General features: G+C 43.0%; 1 protein-coding gene and 1 long non-coding RNA gene across 10 annotated transcripts in view; one reads left to right on the top strand and one right to left on the bottom strand.

Moving 5' to 3' along the window:
- Positions 1-17,659, top strand: part of EBF1 (EBF transcription factor 1) — a 273,556-nt gene that overhangs the window by 4,097 nt on the left and 251,800 nt on the right. For all 9 annotated transcript variants that reach the window (XM_035338929.1, XM_035338930.1, XM_035338927.1 and 6 more), the window contains exons 5-6: positions 8,294-8,367; positions 14,819-14,887. In XM_035338929.1, the coding sequence (XP_035194820.1) occupies positions 8,294-8,367; positions 14,819-14,887 (143 nt within the window). The remainder of the gene's footprint in view (positions 1-8,293; positions 8,368-14,818; positions 14,888-17,659) is intronic.
- LOC118173960 lies at positions 5,943-7,665 on the bottom strand. The gene is made up of 2 exons (XR_004754477.1): positions 7,146-7,665; positions 5,943-6,719 (listed from the first exon to the last, which is right to left on the bottom strand). It is a non-coding gene; the product is annotated as an uncharacterized LOC118173960 (long non-coding RNA).

Here is a 17,659-nt window from a genome sequence, read left to right on the forward strand (position 1 = left end):
TTTTTTTTTTTTTTTTTTTTTTTTCCACCGATAGAAAGTAAATCTCTGTATGTTCAAACCCAGTTGTCTTCAGGGGAAAAAGACTGGCTTCTACTTGGGTTTCTTTTTCTACAGCAAAACATAAAGCTCCAAGGGCTAAGTTTGTTTTAGAAAACTCTCTTTGATGGTCCCAAAACATCTTTTCCTGCTATTGAAGAGCGTCTTTCAACAGAGAGGGGAAAAAAAGGAGGGGGGGGGGGGGGAACTTGGAGGAATTTTACTGGACAATCCACTATGCATCTGAACTCTGTTAAACCATACACTTCCAAACAGAGCCCATTCCCTGTAGGAATTAAAACAGCAGCAATAAACCCTTTTCCACAGCAAGCCTTGGAAAGTGTTTGCTGCCGTTCCTTGTTTTCAGGCACGGATAGGTTAGTTTGTCTTAAAAGTAACAAAATCTTTCTGATATGTGAACTCTCTTTAGTTCTTTTGGAGCTTGGGTATTTCACTGCAGACCATATGCGAGAGACCATCAATAAATATTATCTTTAAATAGCTTTCCTATCATTACGGAAATGCAAAAGCCTCTGTTCATAATCCTGTTGAAAACAGATCCCTGAACTCGTGTAGAGCAATGGCTTCAAAATAATTTTCTTAACAAAGGCATCTTGCATATGAAGAGTTCATCCTAAGGCACTGTTTGACCTCTTGGTCTCTCATTATTATCAAGTCATCAGAGGGTCTTTGGAGAGAAAGGGGAAAAGAAACCCCGAGATACAGTTTATTTGTAAAGCATACCATGTAGCTTTAAAGCACATTCACAATGAAAAAAAAATCTGTCTGATTTCAGGAAGTCTTACAAAAACAAAGTTAGTACAAATTACAGATTTTGGGTAAAGTGTAAGGGAGTTGAGAAGCAAGGATTTGAGAACAAAAGCTCTCTGAACTTATGTTAGAAAGCAGAGAGCGAAGGGATGCTTTAAACAAACATGTTTGCTTACATATTAGTTTCACGAATATAATTTCTTTAGGCATGTCTATAATTGCTTGTGAAAAATAGGGCATTGTCATGTCAAAACTGTGACATGTGCCAGTCCATATTTTTGGGGGAGCCAGGGGCTAAAATCCCCTCCTGTCTTCCTTTTTCTTTTTCTTTTTTCTTTTTTTTTTTTTTTTTTTAATTATTTCTTTTTTAAAAGTGAAATTATTTCAGAGTTGTGATCGCTTCGGTTACTGAATGCTTATTAGGAAGCGAAGTACAACACATGACAGAAGCTCACCCGAATGTTGAATGTATCATTTATATTTTACGACAGTGAATTATATAGAAGATTCTCAAGTAACTTTCAAATCATCAAACTGTAATTAAATATTGCAAAGACTGTCTGAAAATTCTTTAATTTTTAATGAAAGTTAAATATATATTGTCAGCCTACTTGAAGGTGTAGTATTTTAGTGCATGACGCTCAGAACAAATTGGATAATGAAATGATTACTTTTAAATGAAACTATTGCAGAAGCATACATGTTTCAGCTGGCAAGTAGCTTCTCAATACTCACACACGCACGTTCACACACTCAATAATTGTGAATTCCCAGACCAAAATTACAGCTACTCTGAGGTTTCTGGTGGCAAATTAAAAATCCCACAGAAGCAGAGCTTGAATGAGTTAGGTTCCCCAGATCATACAGGAAAGTATCTGTGGCTCCTTCCTTATATTATGCATTTTATATATATATATATACATATATGGACAAATCAGATTTAACTATATTCTCTTTTCTCACAATTATAAATTGCAAAGTTTTGCACAGCTGCGGATTGTTAAGTTAGGTAAGATAAAATAAAATCTATTCTGCAAATCAGACCCAGCTTTCTCTATGTTGAATCACTCGTAGATTTAACTTAAATGTCCCATTAGCAGCATGCGTTATATCAGCAGGTAGACAGGCAAGGCTTCACGTGCTGGATGCTGTGTGTGTAATAAATAGTAGATATTCCTTGTTCTGTGGCGTTCTTGATCTGAATAAAGCAGGATTTATCATTGTTCATGTGGCTATGCCCGACTAAGGAACTAGTCCACGAGCCTTGCCATAGGTGTAGCACGGGGAGGGCCGTGTGCTGCTGCGTGCGTACGTTTTCTCCTGGCTGCGATGCACTATGGGAAGCGGGGCTGGGTAGCGGCGTTACTGAACTAACCACAGATTTTGTCACCGACTACATCCCAGAGCAGGTCTAGGGTGTAGGTATTAACTATGCATGCGCTCCCTCAAAACATGAGCTTTTGTTGCGTGCGCGCTCCTTGGTGGTCTGGGCTGTGGGACTTCTGAACGGGAAACCCAGGCAGGACTGGGCTCAAAATGCATCGTTTCCAGTTATATCCCGAGTAACATGCTTGGCCTTTGCTGGTGGCCCCACAGAAGTGCTGGGTACGATGGTAATTGCCTGCCTTTGAGGACTCTTGCTCCGACTCTCAAATGCGTGCCCGTCATTTTAAAATTGTAAATACTACGCATAAATCGTTTATGTTGGGGGAAGTTCTTTTCAGTTAGGGTAACAACAATCAGTGTCAATGCTGTCTTAATTAAATTTTCTTTTATGTTATCTTGGCACCTCATTTTATGTCGGGTTCACATTCCTAATGCGTTCAAAACCCCGTAGGATCCCAAACTTTATAGCTGTTGCTATCCGTAAACCGGCAGCTTCTACCGCAGTAGGTCTGGCGTTAGCAATGATGCATTTTGAAATTGCCTGAAAAATGTGAAATATGTCTGCTCAAATAAAAGCAGAGTTTTTAGGCAAGTCTGAGGATTTTAATATATTTACAGAGAAGAGATGCCTTCCACTTCTTCAGCTGTATTTTCATAAAGTTGAGATATTTCACTATTAGGAAAGATGGAGGAAATAAATCTGAAATACTTGTTCCCCACCCATTTTTCCTTCAGCCTTTCTCATTCATAAGATATAACGGATGGTAATATGGCTCAGGCATCTTAAAAATCATAAGTTTTGCAAGATAGCTATTGTCTATTGTTGAGAACCCTCATGAGTCAAAAATCCTTCCTTCAGACTCGAGCTCTGTTTACGTTTTGCTTTTTTTTTCAGTACTGTAACTCTGGATGCAAATGTTTTTTGTGTTGCTTTCTCTCTGATATTCTCTGATGTATGCAGATATTTGATCAGCTCTCTATTCTGTGCATAGCCTGGCCCTTCTCTGGCAGCTACACGCATGGGAAAAAAATGTTATCAATAAGTTCAGAGGAGCCTCAGCAGACTCAGAGAAATTTCACACAAACATAAAACAAAACCTAACCCCTGTGACGGGGAAAGTTTACATTGCGCCAGATTTTAGCAGCTTTCTTGTTCCTTTGGTGAGATGTCAGAAGCGCAGGTGATTTTAATTTTCTTGTACAGAGAGGAACGGAGAAGTTTGGAATTTGCATGCATGATCAGGACCTGTGTTTGGGAAAATGTAAACTCATCACAGTGGAAAATGTGTTGTTTGGAGTCTGAGGGTGAAAACAAAGCTGAGGATTTTGGAGAGACTGCCTGAGCCAGATGGCCTGGTGCATTCCCAGTCTGGCAGCCCAACTGCTCCCTCCTGTATAATATACAGCCATTTGTTCTGGGATATTTACGCTAGAGCTGTTTCCATGTGAATGTTTGAAAACCATTAAAAATGAACATATTAGGAGAGATAAATTTATTTAATTTGTGTGAATACGTCGATAAGCAGGCTGTGTATCAAAGGCAGGGGGAGACCGGATAAAATAATTAGATGCTACTGAATTGTGCGCTGAGACGCAGCACGAACTAAACGTCCTCTCCTGGGGATCCAGTGCTGTGCTGCCTGTCCGGCATAAACCGGACTGGGAAGAGTAGAAATTCTGCCTGGGCGAGGAGTGAAAAACTTGGGTAATTAGGGGTTAAGCACTCGAAGCCAAATAAATGCAATGCACTGAATTTGCAGCGTCCTCTGTGTAGATATATAGCGGATACAAGCCTAATCCTCGCTGGGTGAAATCCTGGCCCATCTGAAGTCAATTGCAAAACTCCTATTGAATTCGGTGGGGCCAGGATTTTATTTTCTCTCTGTGTGTATGTCTGTATACGTCACTGCAAATCATTTTAGTTCTGTTTTGAAAAGACCCTCATTCTAATGAGTTTTTTTTTTCCTCCTTTATTTCAGTAAAGGAGATAGTTTGTTTTGCGAAACAGATGAGGAATTTGAAAGTGAGTGGATTTAGATGTGTGCTGGTGATTTCTCTCATTCTCTCCCTCTTTTAAAATCAAGGCTGTGACATAACTGAATACTATATGAGCCATGGGCTCAGTCCTTCAAGCTTGTTTCTCATCCAGCTCAGAGAGCAGGATTGCCTGACTGGCAACTTGACGCTACGAGGCGATTCTGCCCGCAGTTGTACCAGCATAAATCTGGATTTATTCAGGAATAGCTATGGATGGAATCGGCCTTTATATTTTTGCAACTCACTCATCAACTCTTTTACTGCTTTATCCTGCCTTCTTTACTCGTGAAAAACTGGTTTAAATGAGAACTGTAGTCTTGGCTTTTATATTACCCTCCTCCCTTTTATTTTATTTTATTTTATTATGAACTCTTACTGAAAACTTTTTCAAATTGTTGGATGCACTTGTCTAGAAATGACTGGGATGTACTCAATTTAGTAATTTTTATGTGCTGGCAAGTAGTGAATTGCATTTGATTTAACTTTTTAATGCAGCTTTATTTAAATGGAAGTGTGGAGTCTTATATTTCGACATTAGTTTTTCAGGGCCTGATTTTGAAATCCATTTGTGCATGAGCGATCGTTACTCACTGGGACTTCTTGTAGAAAGGTTACTTATGTGAGTAATGGTTTACAAATGTAAGCTGAGTTTTGCGGGGAAATGTTTAAGTTCAGGAGAAGAAAATCTATTTCAAAATGCTTATGGGATGCACCGAGTCAAAACTACAAGAAGTAAACAAAAAGGAAAAACAAAGTCTATAATTTTCATTTCCTTTGCTGGTGTTTTGTTGTGCAACTCTGATGTGTATTTGCAGGCTTATTTTTAGCCCTGCTGTGGTCTAAGTTTATACACTGTAACTTTCACTTTATCTCTTATTAATGTGATCCCTATTTGACAAAATTGCGATGATGTTCGTGCGGCGGGGACTCCTGCCACAGTCAGCCTGCGTCAAAGCCTGAACGTTAATTAAAAAAAAATAAATCAGATGGCTTTGTTAAAAGAGTATCTTTTCAAATCTTAAAGTTAAATATTTTCACAATGGTACCATCGTAGACCCTTCCTGTAAAAATACTTCTGGCAGCTATAAAGATGTGAAACTTTAGCAGTTCCTGTTTCCCTTTTGCAACTAATTGTAGAATTAGTGTTTTAGAGCAGCGCCGTTTGAAAGGCGGTAGAGGGTCTGTAACGCTCTCAGGGAGTCATTCACGGCACTAAACAGCTGGTGCTTTGCACACCCGTTTGCACAAGCAAATGGGGAAATAGGAATGGGATTTGGGGATGAGAAGTGAACTTGGCAATTCCTCCTGCTTCCTAAAATTCCCCAGAAATTCCTGGTGGAATAGGATGTATGGAAGGACCTGCACTTAACAGTGAGAAACCGCGGTGTGCATCGGTGCAATGCTAGTAGTCAAACGCAAACAAAGTGAAAAGCAAATCCGTAATGTAGATGAAGGCTGAAGAATGTCATGCACGCCAAGAAGGGATCACTGATGTTAAACACAACAGACAAGGTGATTATGTACCACAGTGTTGACTCTGCCCGTTCATTATTGCTATTTAGTTGAGTTATTTAAGCGGGTACCTGGAGGTTAAGTAAGCATAGCAGCAGGAAGAGAAGGGGAAGAGAGACAGGAGGGGAGAAAAGAAAATAGGTTTTGTGTTCTGCTCGGTCATTTCTACTGCTCCCTTGAATTCACTGGCAACAAGGTAACCCAGGCTGGGCAAATTTATTTTAAGGTTTGAAAGTCTAAGAAGGGAGAGCCCAGACCAGCAGTCCTCTCTTGGGCACCATGTTGTGCTGTGCCAGGTGAGGGGGGACCAGAAGAGTTTGTTTCCACTAAAGGCCTCAGGAGCAGATCTGCTCTGCGTTCTCAGAAGCAGATTATAGCAGATTATTCTTTGATTATTTGTTGATTAGATCCAACAAGAGCCCTGAGCTTTGCCTGTGCCTGTCCAGTCCCACTGCCGGATACAACCTGGTCTGGGGTTTTCTGGAGTCTTTGCAGTGCCCCTGCTGATCCCACTATTGTCAGCTGGTTCCTTTGGTTCCCTGGTTTTGGCTAGAAACTTCATTCCGTCTTCTCCTTTACGGCATGTGAATGAGGATCTTCTGAATTTGTCCCAGTTCCTGAAGTACATCCCCATGCATGTCCGTACGGGCATTTTCCAAGCCAGCTGTAGCTCCTGGGCACCGCTGGGAACGCATCCCTGTGTACTGCATCCAGCAGCCGCCAGGGAAGCGAGGTCCCAGCGTGGCTCAGGGCTTTCACTGGTGGCTGTGCTGCCAGGGCTTTGCATGTGTCCCACAGCCACGTTTGTGTCTCCTGCATGTGCTGCGTTCACGGCTTGGGTCCCACTCTGGTGGGGCTGAGGGGCAGAAGCTGGAGATGCTCTGTACCGGTTCGATGGCACCGGAGCTCTCTGTTCTATCTCATCAGCGGCAAAATTATACTGGCTCCCAGGATGTGGGGAAATGCACGCAACAAAACTGAAAGGAAAGGATTTAAATTCGCAGAGACAACACGGAGCCATTCCTGATATTGTTTATAGAATTGCTAAATCATTTTATAATGCATATTATTGAGTATTACTGATATAATGGTGTTAAAAATCAGCTCATGCCTCTTCAGATTTGCATGTCCTGGGAGTCATGCTTCTGTTGTAGGTACAACACCTCTTACCTTTAGCAGGTTATATTTGCAATGACATGGAAAGCAGTTCACATTACCTCACTTCATCATATATCAAGAAACTAATGAGAAAAAAAAAAGGTATTTTCCACACTTCCTTATCAGAACTGTCTCATTCCATAAAATATATTTCCTCCATATAACCTACCAGTATTTTTTTTTTTTACTTTCAAAAACTTATTGAATGTTAGCTTTAAGGATACCCATATCAGATGTCATTTTACCTGCAGGGTTTGTTTCCCCGATTTCTTCTTCCTAAGTCTGTGTTTTAGAGGCTGGCAGGGTCCCACCACGGGCTGAGGGCAGGGCTGACACTGGGAAGCAGGCTCGTTGATCTGATCCCAGCTGTGCACTGGCACCCTGAAAGATTCAGGAACCTAAATGCCATCAAAAGTTGCTGTTGCAAAGGCAATTTCTTTTCTGTCTTGTTTTGCTGGTGGGGGCAATGGGACAACGTGGAGCAGATACTGCCCAGCTGCTGGTACTTTGGGGGTGAATCAGCAGTGACAAGCCAGGGCTGTGTGTGTGTGTGTGTGTGGGCAGAAAGCAAAACTCTGTCCCGATCAGATGGAAACTCTCTAGAGCGAGCGGTAACTCAGCTGGTATGTGATGCCAATCCCTTGCCGTCGCTCCCGGTCCTGCTGGTGGGAGGGCTGCAAAAATCGGCTCTTCTTGAAAGGCGAACGCGCCGTCTTTCCACAGTTTTAACTCAAAGAGTTCTCCCCGTGCTATCTCAGAGTCAAATTTCCCAGGCTGGTTTATCCTCTGTTTGTTTTGGTATCCTCTGGCAGGGCCTGCCTCTCACTTATTTATATCCCTGCAGCTCCAGAGCTGCTCTCTGGATCGTGAGATTTGGGGCAGAATCAGGCCCAAACTCTTCCAGGAGCTACCAGGAAAGTGCTTGGGCTGCGCAGTGTGCAGCTTTTGGAATTAAAAATGCATGAGCTCTCTTTCTGTCCTTTTTTTTTTTTTTTTTTTTTTTTTTTTAATGAATAGGACCCAAAGTATGCCAAGCCTTGCTGTTGTTTCTTTTTCTCTCTCTCTCTTTTTTTTTTTTTTTTCCCCCTTTCATTTAATGCTATTAGGTTTATATTTTATTCTGAATTGAAAAGAAAATTGTGGTTGTCTTGACTACTAAAAAAACCCATCCTACACACAGCTTGAGAGATGTGCAACGGCGAGGAGGGAATTTAGCTGTACTCAGCTTGTGTTGTTTTCCAACCACAAATCTTAAGCAGGTTCAGTGGTGACGCCGTCTCCCTACCCCGCGACTTAGCTTGCAACGCCGGCTGCGTGCTCAGTTACTGCAATGCCTTTTTTGTTTTCTCCAAACTCCACTTGATGCACAGCTAAAAATGTGTTTTGTTTCTAGGCGATAGTGTATGAAGGCCAAGACAAGAACCCAGAAATGTGCCGAGTTCTGCTCACGCATGAAATAATGTGCAGGTAAGAGCTACCCTGCTTCCAGCTAATTAGTGATGAGAAGATGAATCTGTCTCTCAAAATCTAGGTTGAACCTGCAGCTATTTTAGGACTTAAATTTATCTTTCTTGCATTAAACAAGCCCAAAATAACACAGTTCGGTGTGTGTAATTAGCAGCAAGGTCTCAGTCGTCACAGCAGTTTTCAATTTATAAAGAGTTTTCCTTAACAGCACGCTACTGGTTTGCATTTAGACTCCATAGCCCACGAAAGGTCTCCTCACAAAAATTAAGAGTCAATTATAGCCTTTCCCCATCGTGTCCCCCCCTCCCAACATTCCCAAGAAGACATCCCCAGTAAAATGACAAAACAGTCATTTCTGATTGCCTGTGGATGTGCAGGAGGACGGGAAGCCAGGAGGCTTTCGGGCTGCTGGCTGAGGCTGGGTGGCCCTGCACCCTCCAGCCCCGCAGCCTCCTGCCCCACAGCCCCTCTGGCTGCTCGCCCGCTGCCCATGGAGCCTGAGCCAAGCAGGCAATGCTCCCCAAGCCCAGTGCTGGCTGTTTTTTGCTTTTCATCAAACTTCGCCAGCAGATTTGTCCTTGCCCTGCCCTCTGTTCCCCTGAACGTTCCCGCCTGGGGCTGGTCGCTTAAATTCGGGACAGTCAAATATCTTCTCCCCCGGGTGCGGCACTTCTGTAGCAGGCAGCTACTTCCTTCTCCTTTCTGGCTGGTAGCGATAGGTGAAGCCTCTTCTGCTTCCTTCCCGCTGCAGGGAAGGCAGCATCTTCTCAAAGACCCCTCCGACACCTAGGAGAGCTTGACCTTGCAGTCTCATTAAAGTTAGTGGGTGTTTTTGCATGTCTGAAAAACTCATTTGTTACATGTTATTCGATGGCAGAAAATAATTCCCTGGTGGAAGATGAGGCGTTCTTGCATAAGCTCATTGTTACAATCAGTTGTTTTAAGTCTGTAAAAATGCCATTGCATGCGTTGTAACTTTTACAAAACACATTTACTAAAAAGGAGTAACTTGAGGGTAAAAACTGGTACCCACTTCTAAGAGAATAAACTTGGATGAGGGTTTCCTGGTGGGGGAGAGTCTTAGACAAAATATTCAGATGGAAACTTCTCTGCTGGTTGATTTTTTTATTATTATTTTTTTTAGTTATGTTTCTTCATTCTTGGGGATCTGCATGTTTGGTCCTTCCCAACAGCTCCTCTCTGATAAAACCCTGCTCGAGGGCAGCTCCCTGCAATGCTGGCAGAGAGGAGGGAGCTGCTCTCCTTGCTTTGCCAACTCCGTGCAACCCCACGACTTGCAGGACTTGAGGGATTTTAGTTTCCATATCCTATTTTTCCAGGCTGCTTTGTTCAGCAGGTTTGGCTTTCTCTGGGAAACCAGAGAGCCCGTTGAGTGCCATCTGAGAGCAGACAGGGACCTCCAAGAGGTGCTGGAGCTGCTGGGAGCAGGGGCGTTACTTTGCTGAGGACTCCCGGCCAGTTCTCCCTTTCCAAATGGAAACCCAGTCACACTGACAACCCATAATTGCCCTAAAATTCATTGGCCCAATTAGCACCACTTTCACACTAGATACCTAGCTAGGAACAATTCATGGAAATATTAAAGGAGGCCCCTGACCTGATAAGGCTGAAGTGCATGCTTTGCTTTTCTCCTGGAAGAAGCCCAGTGAAACAGTGGGTGAAATTAAGCACATGCTCAAGTGCCTGTGGCGTCGGGGCCTGAATGTGCTCTTAGCCTTGGGTGATGTGCTCTGTTGGCTCTTAGACCACAAGGTTTTGAGGTAGGAATTAATCTGCCTGCGGCTCTGGCTGAGCACCCAAATTTAGGAGAGGAGCCTTTGCAGCTCTGCAGAGCGGTTGGAGCCCAGCAGCGAGGAGAGGAGCATCCATCCCTGTAGCAGGCCCTGCCAGCACCGGGACGCTCTCACCAAGCCTAGTGCAGGAGGGAGACTTACCCATGTAATGCATTAATTTTATTACAAATACTTAAGAAACATCAAGAGTAATAAATAAATGGAAACTTTCCATAGGAGGCTGAGTTTTAACCAGAAGAGCTACATCAAAGATTTACAGCCGTGTCAATATAGTTTGACTGAGATAAAATTATTTCCGTTCTGGGAATGTGGAAAGATGTGCTACGTCATTTGGAGCCGTCTTTCCCTTTATTAAAGCACTTTATGCTTTTTTCGTTCTCAAAATTCGCTTAATCAGGAGCTTTATTCCTCTCCTTGGATTTGTTTACTGCCAGTCCTGGCTTTGTGTTTCATGAGCATAAGGTGGAGGGGTAGCAAAAAAATAAAAAATAAAAAAAAAATATAATAAAAAAAAATCTGACCACGGTAGGCAAATGTGTGTCTGACGGGGTGGGGAAGATGTATTCAAATTTCTTACAGCTCATATTAGATATTCCCCATTTCCTCTTCTGCCTATACATTTGTAAGAGGGTGCTGTTTGTTTACCAGGCCGCTTGACCCTATTGCACAAATCTGTCATCTATTGTGCTGCTAACACTCTTTTAAATTGCAAATCTGATGCTCTTTAGGGGTCTAGAAGGGGAAAAAAATCTCTCTCCACACCATTCTGTTTCTCTTGATTTCTTGCCTGTTGTAAGTGGAAGTTGGGATGTGCTGAATTTGCACCAGGGGTGCAAATGCAGCCTCAATTATAAGCATAAAATTAGAGTCTGTTCCCCATTAATCAGCCCAGCTAATTGCTATGCACTACCATTAGCCATATGGTGTGAAAGACAGCTTGCTCTCCCTAAGATGAAATTTCTTCATTTCAGACATGAAATAGTGAGGGCTCTGTATTTTAAAATAGCTTGTTTTAGATATTTAATTTCTAAACAACTTTCAGCAGTGCTTTCTATCAAGGCTAACTGCACAATAAAACTTTGCATTTATGTGACAAAGCTGGGTATTTATAGTATACTCCAACTATGGCACGGATGAGAGAAAGAATTCAAATGTACAGGAGCGTCCTGGCTGTGGTAGGGAAGCGGGGCTGAGGTTTGCTTCAGGTGGCTGTTTATTTCAAAGGCTTTCATTGTATTTTGTCAAATATAAAATCTATGCTGTTGGCAAAAATGCTAATAGCTGGAGAGAATTCACAGCCTCGGTGGAATTTATTAGTATTGTAGGAGCATGGGGAGGGACATCTATAGTTAATATTGCCTCAACAATTTCCATTATGAAACCTTCAGTGGCTTACAGCTTTGCCAAACTTAAACTGTTCTGGCTGAAATGTCCTTTGCGGGGTGTCAGCCCGAGGCTGACTTTCTTTGGAAAGTTTCAGCTAAAATGGTTCAGTGATTTCTGAGAATGAGGTCGGAGTAAAATATGGTTTTTGTCTTTGGAAAATAAAATCTTAACAGCTGTTTTGTCGAGAACCTCCCGCACCTCCGCGCTCGGGAGCGAGGAGCCCATTTGAGGCAGGGGCCGCATGGCTGTGGGCTGCAGCCCGCCTCGCCGGGAGCTGCTGCAAGATGTCCCACGCGGACTCGCTAACGACTTGTTAGAGCCTGGCAGCTAAATGATCGGAAAGTCGCATTTGCGCTGGCCACGTGCCATCGCCCCGTAATTTCTCATTGTTCATTGTCCCCGCAGAAAGCCCGAGCGCGCAGATACACAAAGCAGGGCTCCGCTGGGCAGCGATGCTCCTGGCTGCTGTGCCGGCTTGGGGATGGGGAGGTTTTGGGGGGCAGGGGTGCCAGGGCGAGGTGGCTAACTCCTGTGTAACCATAGTGGGGACCAGGTGGCATGGAAAAGGGATGCTCCAGCGTGGGGAAGGGAAAGGGAGGAGGAAGATGCGGAGCAAGGCAGCAGGAGGGCAGCAGGTCCCCAGAGGGCTGCGTTACTATTGAGGACTATTTGTTTTAAAAACAAACCAAGCAGTTCTTGCAGCTTTTTATTTTGAGCCAGAGTGACATGTTGCCTGAGCCCTGGCTCCCTGTCCCACCTGGGGAGGGATATCCCCATGGGACAGTCCAGGAGCTGGCGGCTGGAGCCTCTCGCTGCACCTTCAGAGCCTGTGGGGAGCTTGAGGGCTTCTTGGAGACATGGAGAAACTCCTGGGAGTTTTAAGATTCCTTTGGGGAAAGGAGAACAAGGGTGCTGAATGTTTAGGAACTTTTTCCAAGTGTTCAGTAAACACTAAAAGCCAAAGCTTTTGAACCAAGTTGAACACTTATTGTGCCATGAGAAGTGATCTAAAAGTCAGGGTTTGATTTTTTTGTTTGACTTTCCACATAGAAAAACACAGGTAGATGAGGCCTCAAATTCTGCTGGTGAGGGGGAGACCAATAATAGTAATAAATTAATAAACCTTAGCTTGACTTTATTTTTGAAAGGCCTCTTCCTATGGCTCAGGCCTATCAAGGCATCCTCTTGGGACACCCGAGCCAAGCGAGGAGACCACCCCATGAGCAGCGCTGTGTCCTCCTTGCTCTCCAAACCAGACTGTCCCCAGCGGCCACCTCGTGGCTCTGTCCCACTCAAGGCTGGAGCATCCCCGACCCCTTCTCCCTCTGGGCCAGCACCCGGGAAGGTGTGGGGGGATGCGGGGGTCCTCCCGGCATGGCAGGGAGCCTGGGAACCTTCGCTCGCCTGCGTTAGTGTGGCAATTTCTGTCCCTGCAGTCTGCTGGGAGAATGTCAGGACTAGCCCTGATTCGCTTCAGTCACAAGAACTGCATTGTCTTAACTTGTGCCAACTCTGTTTCTAATTACATTTTAATCATTTAAAAATGATTAGCAGTTTTTATTGCCTTGTTTGTGGGTAAATTTTCTCACCCCACACATTCTAGCTGCACTCCAATGACAAGTCCTTTTATAGGCAAAAAAGCCCCCCGAACGTCCACATGACTATTTACCTACAGCATATTTTATTCCTTCCTAAATTTTAATGCTTTCTGGGTGCCAAGACTCTTGCATTTTTTTGGTGGATCAATTGTGGTATTGTGCTGTAAAATTAAGCAGTTTTTTTTGGCAATCCTAAACAATGTAACTTCCACCGAAATGAAGATACCGCACATGTGTTAACTGTGAAAAGTTTCAGCCCTGAATAGTTGCCTTGAAGCTTTTTGCGGTGAAAAGAATTATGTATTTTCCTCTCTTTGAAAACAATTTTTTTTCTTCTTTTGGAAACCATGTTTAAACAGTCTGTTTTTGTAAAATTCCCCCCCCCCCCTTTTTTTTTGTTATCTTTAGTGTGGTTAGTTGCTTTATTGCTAATCTTGGTGGGTAACTGTATATTATTCACTCTATTGTTCAGCAACACAAGAGAACCTTTGTCATACTCCCAACAGGGCTATTTATATAGCATGGCACTTCTGCAGGCTTCTTCCTGCGCTGATGTTCCTCCACCTTTTGGGGAAAAGAAAATAGTCCACCCGAGCAGGAGGGCGAGTAGCGGGTGGCTGCTGCTGGATGCACAAAGGCAGCTGCTGACGCACGGTGATGTGCAGGCCCTGGGACACCACTTGGAAAGAGCACGGTGCTTCCCGAAGGCATGGTGGCACACGCCTGGGTTTCTCCAGGAATTCTGTCGAGCAATGACGTGTACCCACGTCTGGCCAGGGAGAGCTGAGGGTGTGGCCCCGTGCCCTGCCACTTGGTGCCACCACGGGGTGCAGTCCCCATGCCTGGGGTCTCTGCTCCCTGCAGGAGCCAGGCTCTGATGGCCAGTTGCCCCAACAAGGGCTTGTTGCAACCATTTAACATCTCTGTGGAAACACCGAGCCACCTTCGTTCAAAGTCTGAGCCTTGAGGCCAGCGATGGCGCCAGGCTCTGGCAGACGGAGCTGGTGCTTCATGTGCCGGCTTCATACCCGACCCGCTGTGGGCACCAGCCATGGCACGGTGCTCTCCTGGCACGAGCAGGCATCAGCATGCTCCAAAAACCAGGAAAACAGGCACACTCCCACATAACAGCCCGGTGGTGTTTGCATTTTAGCTCCCCCCTTAACAGAATATTTCTTAGAGGGAGAATAATTGTGCTTCTGAATTTTGGGGGGAGGTTTCCCAGCAGCTGAGACTTCAGCTCTGTGTAAAAGTAAGAAAACTGTGCGGCCACATAATGTAAGTGGTAAGCAAAGGTAAAAGCTGTGTTCAAGGAAGAAAAATCCACCTTATTCTGAGAGCATATGTACATGGGACAACTGTTAAACCCTATGGATAAGAGACCACAAACAGACAGGTCTCCCTGTTTTGGATGATCCTTGAATTATTATTTGTGAAAGGGGCAAAACCCCTCTCTTTTTATATTTTCCATTGTTAACCAGCTGTGCAAGAAGTTAAACGCAGTAATTAACCCATATGTGACCCACTGCATTTGACTGATTTCCAGGCAGGGACAGAGCGGTAACTCTAGCCGGCAATTTGAACCCACCATGTTCGTAATGATGATTTTACAGTGTAATGGTCGCACTAAATCCTTTCACTTTTGCTCTGTAGCCGCTGTTGTGACAAGAAAAGCTGTGGCAACAGAAATGAGACTCCATCAGATCCAGTGATAATTGACAGGTAAGGACTGCTATTGTTTCCTTCGATTTGCTTTTTTTTTTTTTTTTTTCTTTTCCTCCTCATTATAATGAAACACCTGCCCTGTGTTGCTAATGGGGAAGAATTAGGAGTATATATGGAGGAAATTTTGTTTTTGATACCAAATTAGTTGTGCTTTGCAATTGCGATTGCCATGGAAGGGCCATATGGAGGCTAACGGAGCGACCTGCTTGTTGGAGGGCTCCAGTGCTTGCAACTGATTCATGTGCATAAAGAAGAGATTTTTCTTTCTGACTTTCTGTGGCTCAATTCACATGCTGTGCCAGGGAAGCTTCAGGAATAAAATAATAATAGTTTGTGATTTATGAAATGTGGTTGGGTGCTTATAAATATTTAACTTTTATTTGAAAAATGTTTGAATCATTATCACTTTTAGCTACAGTAGTTCTGTTGGGTGCAATCCATCTACATTTTAAGGTTTTTATTTATGCATAAAAACAGTTAAAAAAAAAGATTTTCAAACTAAGGGTTTTTTTCTCCTTTTCGTTGGTTGGAATACTATTTTGACTGTATTGTCAGTTGATTAATTCATTTTTGCCCATCTTAATTATTGTGTTTTTAAACAGATCCATATTGCTAATCTGACATCACCGAGTAAATCACTGTAGCACAATACATCTATTTTAGTTGTTCTGAGCCATGTGCAGTTTCTGTGCTTGCAAATTATGCAAAATGGTACCAAATAGTCATTTTTACATTTTAATTGTCAAAAATCATTGTACGAAGCCGTGCGCAATAACCAGGTTATTATGCAGCATTACTCTATAAGAGTTAAATGGCCATGAAGTACTGAATCTGTCTGTCATCAGCTGGGGAAAGCAATACCACTGCGCTAATCTGCGCGTACAGGGACCCTGAAGGGAAACTATCTATGCATACGGGAGCTGGAGTATGGAGTGGCGTGCTTCTCCTGGCGTTATTGTCTGAGTTAATGTTTGCTATATGAGGTTCAAAGCGCCTTCCATGCCAGCGCGCGCGGTTTTATGACAAAAGGTGAAGGGGTTCGGTGTGCGGAGTGCCAGGCAGGGAGGAGGGGGTGGCAGAGCCTGGCTGGGCACTGCGCTGCTGCAGGCTGCCAGATTGATAGCTCTGGGTTGAATTTGTTAAGAAAGTGCATACATTGGAAGCTTATTGCAGATGTTTTGATTAGCTATAATCACTAATCCCGAGAATGTTTAAATCTCAGAAGATGTATCTACCTATTTTAACTAGGTGCATTTTCATCTTCTGTGAGCATTAGGTAGCACCGGGGAAAGCTGGGGGAAAAAAAAACACTGTGCAATCTGTATAGAGATGTGTTTTGTAAGCATGCTGCAGACTTGAACACTATAAACATGGTGTTAGAGTGGCATTTTGAGCGACATGAAAGCTACAAAATTCACATGAATTTTTCATTGTATTGGAAAGTGAGATGTTAAGATGCTAATGGAAGGTTTACGGAAATATTTTGTTTAACTATCTAGTATGCAAAACTGCTAGTTGCAAATCATTTAAAATTATGAAAGCCAGAGATGCTGTCTGTTACGTGCTTCTTAAGAGAGGGAAACTCTTACATGAACAATCAGATTTAGCTTCCTAGCAGTGATTAGTTCATCAGTATTTACATTAATCTATGCAAAAGATTCAAATTCTGAAGATTATATTTTAAACACAACTAAACATGATTTAAAGCTTATCTTACAAGCCTTACCTCACCACCTGTACTAAATCACATTTGGCTGGTGAATGGGTTAAGCTTTTAAGTTCTTCACTTGGTTTTAAATTGTGACTTTGATACAGAAGGTTGATATGACTGTGGTTTGAATAACATTTGATTTTGACCTGTTCCTGTGGGTTGCAGTGGTATAAGAAATTTGACTCAGCAGTACTGTAATTAGCCCTCCCCGTGTTTTTGAAACAGGATTGTGTTACCTGGATTGCATTAGTGTGGCTTCTATTGTTGCCGCTTCGCATCTGTCCCAGTAGGGTACTTAAAACCTTTTCTTGGCCAGGGCTAGTTCAAACAATTTAGGCCAAATAAGTATGTGCTTTATACAGTTAGTGGCTTTAGTGATGCTTCTTGTGACATTTATCCTATTCATTTTTTTCCTCCCTTTTGGTTTGGAAAGGATGAAGCGATCTATGTGGAGCCTTTTTACCTTAAAATGAGTCTGTTAAAATTGTTCTAACAGTAAAATGCCTGCACAAGTCAGCACATGTGTTTAGTTGTACTCTATTGTCACTTCTGCATGCACACAGTTTTAAACTATTATGTCAATTGATATGCAAAACCATATTTAGCTATTTTTATTTGCATGTGAGCTTACAGAATTCATTTACCATTTGGGCTAAAGCACTCCCACATGCCTTACAGTCTGATAAAGCCTCGCCTATGGATTTAATCTAACTCTTGCATCAAATCCTACGAATCCACAGACTCTGACCTAACATAGAATTTACAATAAAATCTATCTATGGGATTTTTGACATATGTACTTACATGGAAATGCTATCCTCTTCTTACATGCTGGAATACTATTTTGGATTGATTAATTCTCTTTGATGAGGCTAGAGAAACTTGGGATAGAGGGAGCTCAGTCTTTGTGGTGGTTTAGTTAACTTGGCGAAGAGGCTCTCTGGCAACTTCAAAGTTACATGTGTTGTGTTCTTTTTCAAACCCTAGATGTATATGAAAAGTAAATCGCATATTTTTATTTAATCAAAATGTGGGATTTAAAAAAAAAAATCTGTAGT

Source organism: Oxyura jamaicensis, chromosome 13, assembly GCF_011077185.1.
Source record: "Oxyura jamaicensis isolate SHBP4307 breed ruddy duck chromosome 13, BPBGC_Ojam_1.0, whole genome shotgun sequence".
Lineage (NCBI taxonomy): Eukaryota > Metazoa > Chordata > Aves > Anseriformes > Anatidae > Oxyura > Oxyura jamaicensis.